Source organism: Mus caroli, unplaced genomic scaffold, assembly GCF_978045245.1.
Source record: "Mus caroli unplaced genomic scaffold, Mus_caroli_1 scaffold_11, whole genome shotgun sequence".
Lineage (NCBI taxonomy): Eukaryota > Metazoa > Chordata > Mammalia > Rodentia > Muridae > Mus > Mus caroli.
In genome coordinates, this window is record NW_028227266.1 from 15807365 (window position 1) to 15820000 (window position 12636).

A 12636-nucleotide genomic window follows, 5' to 3' on the forward strand; every position below is an offset into this window, starting at 1 on the left:
CATACAAATTAATAATATCATTCATTGTAATCTAAATTTTGTCAAGCGGCCCTTTACCACTCCTTTAGTTCCAACACCTTTTCTTTCAACCATGACTGGCTGGCAAAATCTACCGTATCTGATTTTTTTTTTCTTTGAGCTCTTATCCCTGCCTTGATGTCCTGATTTCCTTCCCTGCTCTGCTATAGGCATTCAGACATTTAATAAACCATTCAGCACTTGATGAAGAAGAATGTTTATGAAACACTGAGACAGGGACATAAAAATCCCAATACCTAAGTCCACACAATAGTCAGTACTCTCCTGGAACAGAAATCAATATTTGAATAATGCAAAACAATCTTTACACCGATCATCACAAATAGATTATCCCCAAAATAATACTTAATATAATAAATATTATGATTACGATGTAAAGAATAATTCTCAGTAATAACTGTCTTGTTGATCAGAATCTAAAACAGAAGTTGCAGTTCTCCAGTACTAAAAACTCTATCACATAGAAGCACTTTTCTTTTAGTAGTATCAATCCAGTGTACAATTTATCAATGGTACCTACTTTTGAGAAATCAATAAAGAACATATGACAAGATGACAGCTGTAATTTTAGGGTTGCTTTCTGTGTACTGTGAATAAAATATGTGCTTTAAAATCTAAATTTAATTGATGAATATTAACTCTGAAAATATAACTTTTTCAAATAATGTAGCTAAGTGATCACATATTTTAGTCATTTTAAAGACTATAGGACACTAGACACCTTCAGCTCATTATAATTCCTCCTAATATGAATTTCTCTAAAATGACACATTCATGCTGCAGGATACATCACACAAGATAAAGGATTCTATAATCAATGAAGTTCTACAATGGAGGAACAACACTATCCATCACAGAAATAATTCAATTGTTTCCGATGGGATCTCTCAAGGCACCGGTGATACCCCAAACTACATGTTCACCAATTTGCTTAGAATCTAAGAAACAAATTTTCAGTCCTCTGACAACCAATCATACTATCACATGGATGAAGGTTTGCTCAGTGTTACCCCTACTATGTATAGACTACCAACAAAAACTAATTTTAAGGAAACAGCAGAGAAAATATGACACCACGACACCTGTAATTTTAGAGTGCATCTTGGTAAGTGTGGATAGAGCAAACATTATAAGAACTAAAGTAAGGGAGGGGGATTAGTCCAGAAAATATCTTAAAGTAAATCTTAACATGAATTGAAGTACACCAGTACACATTGGAGTCATTTAAGTGAGTACAGGAAAGTGGAGAATTTTTTCTCATTAAGATTATTCTTAATTTGACTTTCTTTAAAATGACATATCAATAGCACATAATACATCATATAAGATAAATGAGTCTACCAACAAGTTTCCTCAAGGCTTCCTTCATTTCTCTATTTCTTAGACTATAGATAAATGGGTTGAGCAATGGAGGAACTACACTGTACATCATGGAAGCCATTGCTGTGTTTCTAAGAGAATCTGTCACAGCAGAACTGATGTAAACCCCAAAGCCTGTCCCATAGAACAAGGAAACCACAGACAGATGTGATGCACAGGTAGAAAAAGCTCTATGCTTCCCTCCAGAAGATGGCATCCTCAAGACTGATGACACAATATAAATATATGAAAAAATGATTCCACAGACAGGACCACCCCCAAAGACAAACGCTGCAACAAATATTAAAAAATTATTAAGAAATGTATCAGAACAGGCAAGTTTGATAATCTGAGCCAGCTCACAGAAAAAGTGTGGGATTTCTAGGTCTGTGCAGAAGGAAAGCCTCAAGACCATTAGACTGTGAAGTAGGGCATCCATAATGCTAAAGAAAAGTGAGAATAGAACCATCAGGACACAGCAAATAGGGTTCATGATGACTGTGTACCTCAGGGGTTTGCAAATGGCCACATAACGATCATAGGCCATTACTGCCAGGAGAAAATTCTCCATGCCACCAAAAATTGAAACAAAGCAGATTTGAGAGAGACATTCTATATAACTTATGCTGTCATCATGGGCTTGAATGTTCACCAGCATTTTGGGGATTGTGACTGTACTATAACAGATGTCGTTAATTGAAAGAATAGAGAGGAAGAGGTACATGGGAGTGTGCAGTTGGGAGCCAGAGCTGATAGCCATGATGATAATCAGGTTTCCAAAAACTGTAATCAGATACATGAAGAGGAACATGATGAAGATGAGGGGCAGCATTCTGTGATTGTCTGTCAGTCCAAGCAGATGGAATTCTGAAACTGCTGTTTGGTTTTTCAGTTCCATAGTTTTGGTATAAACTTTCAAAGGGAGAAAGTAAAAACAAAATTGAATTCATGAACACCTTTGTCAGAATCATTAAGGTACCTCTTAGAATGGCATTAGAATAGCACTGCCTGTAATAATTCTACTGATAAAAACCTGTATCATATTTTAAACACAGTGTATGTATAAAAGTTGATCACAGTACTTAAACTACTCCAAAAACTTCTCTCCATTTTGTGGAAAATTCTTTAGTATTTTAAAGAGAAATATTTATTGATAAGAGACATATTTTTCAATGAAATAGAATAAGACCTGTCACTGTCCAGAACTTGAAACATGTAAATAAAACCTTGGTTAATATTTGGTTAAATTCATGTGATTATTTGATGAAGACGAGACAATTCATCAGAATCTCTTTTCATAGTTCACTTTTGCTTATTTACTTTCATATATATCCTGTTTATTTTTCAAAACAAAATTTTCAGAGGATATTTCAAAGATATTTGCTTTAATTTTTTCTTTGTTCTTTGTGAATTTCCAATGATGCACCAAAAGGTGTTCATGTCTCCCTCTCCTCTCATCAGTTCTCTTAGTCTGCAATCTCTCCACCACAACCACCAACTGAGAAAAAACATCTCATCATGGAATCTATAGTGTGTCACAGTGTGATGCGCAGTGCTTCCTCAGACCTCTTTTTTTGCTAATGTTAATTGCAATGAATGCATTGGTCTGGTGGTATGAGACTTCTGGGATCTGCTGCTCTACCAATACTTGAGTCACACTTTGACTTGTCTAGATATCTTGTTGTTGCCCTGTGTCTTAGAGATTCTTGAATTTTGTATCTGCAAATCTGGTCACTTTGTGCACTCCAGTATTTCACCAATGGTGTAGATGTTGGCTTGGGCTAATTCTTTGTCCTGAACCATGCACTCTGTTCTAGCTCACATAAAAGCTCTGCAACCAGAACCATCTTTAACCTGCAGTTCAGGCAATGTTTAGGGATTGCTTACCACAGTGCAGCAGTCAGAGAGTGACTTAGCCAGTTTTCTCACTCTCAAAACCCTGCATCCAGCTGTACCTTCAGTCCCAGATGGTAAGGAATGATATGGTGGTGAGAAGGAGAGTTTCTATCCCTTGTCTGTCATACTGTCATTGTCATAATTTTTAAAACTCACCTGAATATTGGAAATTGAGTATATATCCTCAGGAACAGATGTCTTAAAAGGTACAAGGGTTTCTGGTACTGAGAGTAAAACCACTATGCTTTAAACTTATACCATATACCAAATTACATAGCTTCTTATCTCATGGGTGATAAATAACAAAGCTCCTCATTAGTCCATTTATCTTCTTCACAGTTGTAATCCTCACAATGCCTACTGTGCTAAACAAGTAGGATTTCAAGTGGCTGGTTCTCTGACTCTGGAGAGCACATAAATTCCGCCTTTAATTTGTTTCACTTATTTATTCACTTTACATCCCTATTGCATCCCCCATTCTTCTAGTCACACCCTCACAAACCCCTCCCCATTATCCCTTCTTTCTCAGCAGAAAATAGGAAGCTTTTTTGAGTTCCTGCTTACCCTAGGACATCAAATTCCAGCAGAACTAGATCTATTCCTCTTTACTGAACTTATACAAGGCAATTCAACTATGGGAAGGAGCTCCATGGTAGGCCAGAGAGTCAGAGAAAACTCTCATTCCAATTTTAAGAGATTAACATGAAGACCAAACTGTGCATCTTATTCTTTCTATTTATTGCATCACCCTTATTTGACAGATGTGCCCAAAAGTCAGGTGTGAAATTATTCTCATGCACATAATCCTACAAGTATAATGTTCTCCTTAAGCATATAGTGTCGGGCAGTTATAGACTGAGCTCTCAGAAACTATGATAAAAAACTAAAATTTGTATTATTTCAGTGTTTTCCTCAAATATCTTCAGTGCTAAGATAAATTACTTAAACATACACTGAGCACCTTTTCACATATCTATCATCAATTCACATATTGTCTTCTTAATTAGGTAGATAATAGGAAGACAAATGAATAGGTAGATGTTTAGACTATATTAATGATTTATTTTATTTTATTTGTTATTTTATTTATTTAATGTAACATTTTAAATGTTTTCCCCTTCCCAGTTTATCCTACAGAAAACTGACATCCACTACCCCCTCCCCTGCCTCTATGAGGGTGCTCCTCCCCCCACTTTCCCACTCAGACTCAGCACTCTAACATTCCCCTGCCCTGGGTTATAGAGTCTCCACAGGACCAAGGGGCTTCCCTCCCAGTGATGCAGGATAAGGCAATCTTCTGCTACATATCCAGCTGAAGCCATGAATACCACAATGTATGCACTTTGGTTGATGGTTTAGTTCATGGAAGCTGTGGCGGTCTGGTGGTTGAAATTATTGTTCTCCCTATGATTTATTATTAAGGTGTTAGTCCCCATTTCAGAGTTTCCTTGGAGAAATAATATTGTATTTTACTGATTGGTTGATTGATTTTACATTTTCCAACATAATATTTTTATAGATTATTTGGGAATTTCACATTATATTCTCCAACCACACTCACTTTCCAGTCCTCCTTTGTGTTCCTTCTCAACTCTTCTGACCCCCCGCCCCCAACAAAGACAAGAAGAAAACAAGTCTAATTTCTATTATCTTTTCTTTCACTAAAGAACGGTCATACTCTCAGTGACTTGGCTCTTAATGGGTTTTTTTCCCATACACACCCCTGTCAGAAGCCAACAGTTCCTTATTTGTGTTGTGTTGTGTTTTGTTTTGTTTTGTTTTGAGTGGGTATAGAAGTATGGGAATGAGCTGTCACAGAAACCTTCCCTGTCTTTCTTTCTCTATTGTGTCTGATGTCATTACTATCCCTGCCAAAGTTGCTTCTTAACTCTTTACAGTTAGTAACAACATGGGTCATGTACTTCCACATGGTTTGTCAACAGCACCAACCACAATTTCAGGCCACAGCTGCATTAGAACCAAGACAGGGCCCTCATTGGCAGCCTGGATCACAGATATCAGTGTACCCTCAGGGGTGAACATGGGCTACTCAGATCAATATGCATCCCAATGGCCAGACAGTCCACGAAGTTCTTCATGGCTTTTTAGTAGCATCAGCCATGGATACCAACACAAACTCCAGTTATAGCAGAACTTTTAATCTAGTCATGGCCTTATGTAGCAGAATAGACCTGACCATCTCCATAGCCCCAAGTGACAGGCACAAACAAGTGTATTACTATTGCCACTGGTGGCAGGAAGGGATCACACATATAAAAACAATATTATGCTGCAGCAAAAGTGATAGACATGTGTGTAGCCTTTGTTTGCCACTTGGGAAAGGAATATCAACACAGATCTCCCAGCTGCAGTAGGACCTAGACCCAGAAATAACTTAGTTTCAGCAGGAACCAGAACACAAACATGGCAACATTTTGAAGCACAGGCCACTCATATCAACATGGGTTCCAGAAAAGTACAACATACTGATGGCATGGTTCCAGATTACAGCACAGACTATGGATATCAACACAGGCCCTAGAATGCTCTCCAATTGCATCACAGATCTGGCATCAAATATATGGGCATCACAATGGACTTGGGTGGGAGCAAAGTCTACCCACATCAAATTGCCTTCAGCATCATAGCCAACAAACAACAACATTATTTCAGGGCAAAGCATAGGCCATAGATATCCACATGGCATTAGGTTGCAACATTGGCAATGTACATCACCCAGGTCTCCATCTACATCAGAAACACTGGCTTACAAATGGCCATTAGCCAAATCTTGGGCCATAATGTTCCTTTGACCAGGTCCAATCCAGGAAGTAAACCATTCTTCATCTCAGGCCTCACCACTGCCCAGAGCCAGGGTGATTCAGTGGCTGAGTTGCATGTTCTGAGCACCACCCTGACAAACTAAGTAGAAAGTATCATGTTCCTAAATGGACTTCAGTCTTCCTTCACAACAGTCATCCTCTCCACATCTCCAGTTTTATCTCTCTTCAAAGTATTTGCACTGCTTTGCTCTTCCATTTTTCCAACTCTCCATTACACATATTCTCTTGTAGTAGTGGTCGTTAGTTCTGGAGGAATTCATCCATTCTTCCAACTCACCTGTACTTGTCTAATGCTTTATTTTTAAGAATAAGTGGTTTGATGATTATTTGTACTCAAGACATTAGATCCCTGTAAAACAGAAATTTATGAATAGAGTTTCTATAAGGCACTTTCTTTGAACTGATAGTTGATTATATATATATATATATATATATAATATATATTGATTATATATATGTACATTATATATATACATATATATATAATTGTGCAAGATTGTCTTTGCACTTCAGAAAATTACACTTAAAAAAAATAATACTACTAAAAATATTAAAAAGGAAAAGAAATAATATTACTCATAACCAGATAGGCTTCCTCCAGCTGCTAATGACAGCCAAGATTCACAGCCAGACATTATGGGGAAAGAGAGAGCCTAAATTGAAGCTCTCAATCTGGTCCTTCACTTCAGAGCTCAGGGAATCTCAAGAAAAAGTGGGTGGAATCATTTTAGAAGCAAGAGGGGTAAAGAACAACAAGGCAACAAATCTCACAGAATCAGCAGGGCTCATAGGGTTCACAGAGTCTGAAACAATAATCATGGAGCCTTCATGGATTTTGACTAGGTCCTTGGCATATATGTTATTGTTATTATCTTACACTTTTTGTGGGATTATTCAGTGGGAATGAGGGTGTCTCTGTCTCTGACTCTTTCACTTGAATTTAGGACCCCTTTCCTCTGACTGAATTGGCTTAGCCATCCTGGATATGAGGAAATGTATGTACTTTTATTATGTCTTGTTATGCCATGTTCCCATGATATCCCTGTAAGGCCTGATCTATTCTAAACCAAAGGAGTGGATATGCAGAAGAGTGGAGGTAGCTGTGGTGGTATAGGGGAGTTGTAGAGAGGTGTTTCAGTTAGCGGTAGTGGATGGCGGGGAAACTGCAATCAGGATGCATTATATAAGACAAGAATGTTTTAAAAAGAAAAGAAAATACTACCATAAATATTACTTCAGGTAATTTCATAAAAGTTGTTCTTTATATGCTCATTATTTTCTGAGGTTGCCTGTTTATATTCTTTCTGCTAACCCTCAGGAATTTAGTCCTTTTCTCTCAACCAATACCAGATCATGTTCCCCTCTTCTCCCATTCTCCCCACCCCATCCACTTTCTGCCCAGTTCACTCCTTCCCTCCCCTCTTGTGAATGTTTCTTTTCCCTTCCAAGTGTGACTGAGGCATACTCACTTGGGCACTTCAGCTTGTTGAGCTTTTTGAGCTCTGTGGACTGTATCTTGGGTACTCTGTACATTAGGGAGTGGGCCAATATCTTTCCTTAGTGAGTATATACCATGCATGTCCTTTTGGGTCTGAGTTACCTCACTCAGAATGATATTTCCTTGTTCCATCCATTCTCTTACAAAACTCAGGAGGTCCTCATTCTTCATAGCTGAGTAGTATTCAAATGTGTAAATGAACCACAATTTCTGTATCCATTCTTCTGTCCTGAGACATCTAGGTTGTTTCCAGTTTCTGGCTATCATAAATAAGGCTACTATGAACATAGTGGAACATGTGCTCCTGTGGCATGGTGGCATCTTTTGGGTATATTCCCAAAAGTGGTATAGCTAGATCTTCAGGTAGACCTATTTCCAATTTTCTGAGGAACCTCCATATAATTTCCAGAGTGGTTGTACCAGTTTGTAATCCCACCAGTAGTGGAGGAGTGTTCTGTTTTCTCCACATCCTCTTCAACATGTTTTTTCACCTGAGGTTTTGATCATAGCCATTCTCATTGGTGTAAGGTGGAATCTCAGGGTTGGTTTGCTTTGCATTTTTCTGATCACTAATGACCCTAAACAATTCTTTAGGTGCTTCTCAACCATTTAAGATTCCCCAGTTTTGCATTCTCAGTTTAGTTTTATACCCCATTTTTGATTGGGTTGTTTGCTTTTGTGGTGATTAACTTTGTGAGTTCTTTACATGTATTGGATATTAGCCATCTATTGGATATGGAGTTAGTGAAGATTTTTTTCCCCAATCTGTAGGTTGCTGATTTGTCTTTTTGACTATGTCCTCCGCCTTACAGAAGCTTTCCAGTTTTATGAGGTCCCATTTATTAATTTTTAATCTTAGAGCCTGTGACATTGGAATTCTGTTACTACTGATGTTATGGAGTGCTTACAAAAAGGGATCTATCTTGATTGCTCGGAAAGACCCAACAAGTAGCTGAAAGAGTCAAATGCAGATATTTGTACCCAAGCAATGGACAGAAGCATCTGACCATTGTTGTTGAATTAGGGAAATCTGAAAGAAGCTGAGGAGATGGGTGATCCTGTAGGAGGACCAGCAGTCTCAATCAATCTGGACCCCTGAGATCTCTCAAACACTGGAGCACCAACGGAGGGCATACACCACTTGATATGTAGCCCCCAACACACATACAGTAGTGGACTTGTGGGTCTGTGTTCATTCAGAGATGATGCACCTAACCCTCAAGTGACTGGAGGCCCCAGGGAGTTTAGAGGTCAGGTGGGGTGGGAGCTGGGGTATCCACAGGGAGATAGGGTGGGGTGGGGAGGAGGTGTGGGATATGGAGCAGCCCAAGTATGGATGGGGGGCAGAGAATGGAGTATGGAGTGTAAATATAAATTAAAAATAAAATTAAACTAGAAACACAAGAAAGAGAGGCCCATCGGTCTTGCAAACTTTATATGCCTCAGTACAGGGGAACGCCAGGGTCAAGAAGTGGGAGTGGGGGAGGTAGGGGATTGGGGGCACTTTTGGGATAATATTGGAAATGTAAATGAAGAAAATACCTAATTAAAAAAATAAATAAAAGAAAAGAAAAAATAAATAAACTTAAACATAAAACATATTCATGTTAGAATTCAAATTAAGGTCCTCATGCTTATATGAAAAAATTTTGCCCACTGAACTGTATTGCAAACTTAATAATAAAATTTTTTCAAATTACTTGATAAAAATAACACATGTTTTTCTTGATTTTACTAGTAGGTGTGCTTACTTATTAAATCACCTGTGGCAGGTGGAAAGCCTCCAGGAGGTTTTTCACAATAGTTACATAACATTGCATCTCAACAGAATTCACTTAGCTAATTTTTCTGTCAATGAAAATATTATGTTATAGTAATTACTTCTACATTTATGTGAATATAATTGTTTGAGTCTCTGTCTCATTCTAATGGACCCTATTCTCATGAGAGTAATAGCAAGTCATTATACGATATAAATATACACCAAAAATAGCTAAATGAAGGAAGCAAACACAAAATCTATGAAAACAGAACAGAAGGCAATCTTCCAGTGACAGTGATTCACCATATAATAGATCTAAATAATTGAGTTTTTTAATAGACATCTCCTTAGAGAGCAATACTATTTAGCTCCGAGCAAACATGAAAGTAGTTTGGCAGTGATAATTATTTCTTATAGTGTTAGTTCCACACACTTGAAAATTGTTACAGTATCTTACTTTATTTTAGAGCAGGGAAACCTATTAAATTGGATGAGGTGACATGTGTTCTCATGGGAATTGCTAGATATATTTCCTAAGGCCAAGGTAGTAATCACTTTGCAAAGTACACACTTTTCCAAATTTCATAAACAGAGTGGAAAAAGAAACCCATATGATTTGACTCTCAGGATCTCATCTATAATGTGTCCATCCTTTTCCATTTTGTCTCTTCTCTCTCTCTTTCTCTCTGTGTCTTTCTGTCCCTCTGTCTCTGTCTCTCTCTCTGTGTGTCTCTCTGACTCTCTGTCTCTCTGTCTGTATATGTGTGTGTTTGACTGACATTACCTTGACTTTATTAACCCTTATGAATAATAAAGTAATGGAGCAGTATTAGAAAGAATAAGAATTCCCCTAGTACAATAAAAGCAAATTTCAGAGAAAAGTTGGTGTACCCTATGCACTTCAGAAAATCTTACATATGTAGAAAAGTAAGGGAATCTACATCAGTGATACAAACACTTATGAACCCTCCTTGTTTAATGAAATTAACACAAAGGAACTGCCTGCTCTTCTGGTAGAACACACTTTTGCTTTTGTCAGAGGATTCTTGACACATGCTGTCATGTAGAAGTAACCACAGCAAGAGCAAAAATATGTCACAAGGTAAAATGTGCTGAGTAACTCTATATCTTGTGACAATAAGACCATAAAATTTCATAGTTTAAGACAAACAAGGAGCTGAATAGAGGGGATTCAGAAGGGTATTCTGGTACTGACAAATATCTCAGCTACAATTTGTAATACACATGCTTTAAATCAGTTAACATTTCTGCTGAAGCCAAGTTATTATTTGAAAATTACCTAGGAATCATTTTCACATTTTCTCCAACTACAGAAACCCAGATGTTTACCTAGTTAACATATTTTATGAAAAAAGTTTCATGCACAAAGCAAACAATAATTTTGCAATGTCTTAAGAAGATAGCCTACATATTAGATATTTTTCTCACCCAGTTCCTTAAGTGAATACAGCAGAATTTATGATTGAGTGTTTATATTGATTGTACTCTTACTAATTTTCCACTGATGAAATGTTTTTGTCACAAAGATGAAAATATAGCTAAATAACAAAAACCATCTCATAACATGCTTGAGAGAGAGAGGAGACTGAATTTTCAACTTTGGTCCTAACCTGAGATGCCAAGCATCAGCAGACCTGCAGAGCACCATATTTTGCTATAGATCTCTTGATAAAAATTCTTTATATCATAGTTTGAACAAATTCGTGCTATTGTCATGCTGCATACAGATCAATATTCTGAAGCACTATCAAGAAGTCTAATCATTTTCAACCCTATTTAAGAATATTTTAGTGAATGATGATATTATAAAAACCACTGAGTTATTATGAGGATCTAAAAAGCATCTGATAAATATTCAAATACTTCAAGTGCAGAAAAGATGAGAAATCAGTAATTACTTGCCTGCTAAAGCCAGTTAGTAAAACAGTGATGACTTGGTAGCATAATGATAATAAACCAAGCTCACATTGACTTTGAAATTTTCTACTTGCAGTATAGCTTTTCAAAGAATTATAGTAACTACTCTAAAGAAATTCTCAATCTTTAGTCCTGCCTAGTTGTAGATGTATTATGATAGGCTACCAATATATTAGGTAAACATTGAACAATAGTAGCCCATGGAAAAATTATTGTATTCATAGAAAAAGCACAACTTTCACTGGTCCATTATTTTGAATTTACCTACTTTTCTAGTTTTTATGCTGTGCTTACATTAATAGTACTCTAGTAATAATTCTTACTGTATTGGTGTTACAATAATATTTTTTATTATTTCAAAATTTGCATTGGCTTTAATACCTAAATATAATTTTACTGAAATCATATTGCAAATGGAAAGGGAAAGCGCCTAATTTATTTGAAGATAGTGTTCTAAAACATGACACTCTCCTATGTGTCAGTCTGGTAAGGAATGTGCAGCCAGGAGGCTGGGCTTCAGATCTGACTATTTTCCGGCATCTAATATCACATAACTGGATTAGGCATTCTGACAATTCAATTGATTATATCTTAGAGTGTTTGAAACTGTTGCTATCATAAAATTACAAGTTTTTGCCTTTGTTATAAATATCAATTATTTACTGAATAAATTTACATACTTAAAAAGTGACAACATAAATTTGTGGTTCACAGTCACGATCTTCAGTCTTTGCAAAACTTCTAGATGTAATGTTATCCACATTCATGAATATGGGTATTATTTCCTAGGAAAATTTATACATCTGTTTACTTTTTCATCAAAACTAAAAACACCATTGGAAGATTGGTGACTCGTATGTGATATTTATAAAAAAAAATAAACTGTTAAAAATTTGTGTGTTTCCTAAAGGCATTAAAATTTCAGTCCCTTCTCTCAACAGCAGTTCCAGCCTGCCTTAAAATGGATAAGAACAGGGACACTACAATTAGAGAACCTGTATACTTAGACAATAACAAATGGAGTATATAACATCTAGCATAGCTGAGGACCACTAAATATCTCATATATATTTTTTGATTAGGAAATAACATATGTATGCCATGATGAAATTATGTTACATGATTAGTATAATTGAGGGAATGAAGCATTAATGTGACTTTTCCAACTTTGTAATGGCATATTCTTACCTAAAGTTAGCTAAATTCTAGATGTACCTCCCTCCTTAAACACACACACACACACACACACACAGAGAGAGAGAGAGAGAGAGAGAGAGAGAGAGAGAGAGAGAGAGAGAGAG

The 12636-nt window shown here is 36.7% G+C and overlaps 1 protein-coding gene across 1 annotated transcript; it reads right to left on the reverse strand.

Moving 5' to 3' along the window:
• Window positions 1-1357: 1357 nt before the first annotated feature.
• LOC110301866 (olfactory receptor 7G2-like) lies at window positions 1358-2296 on the reverse strand. The gene has a single exon (XM_021172554.1). It carries the CDS (start codon window positions 2294-2296, stop codon window positions 1358-1360), a length of 939 nt encoding a protein of 312 aa, XP_021028213.1.
• Window positions 2297-12636: the final 10340 nt, after the last annotated feature.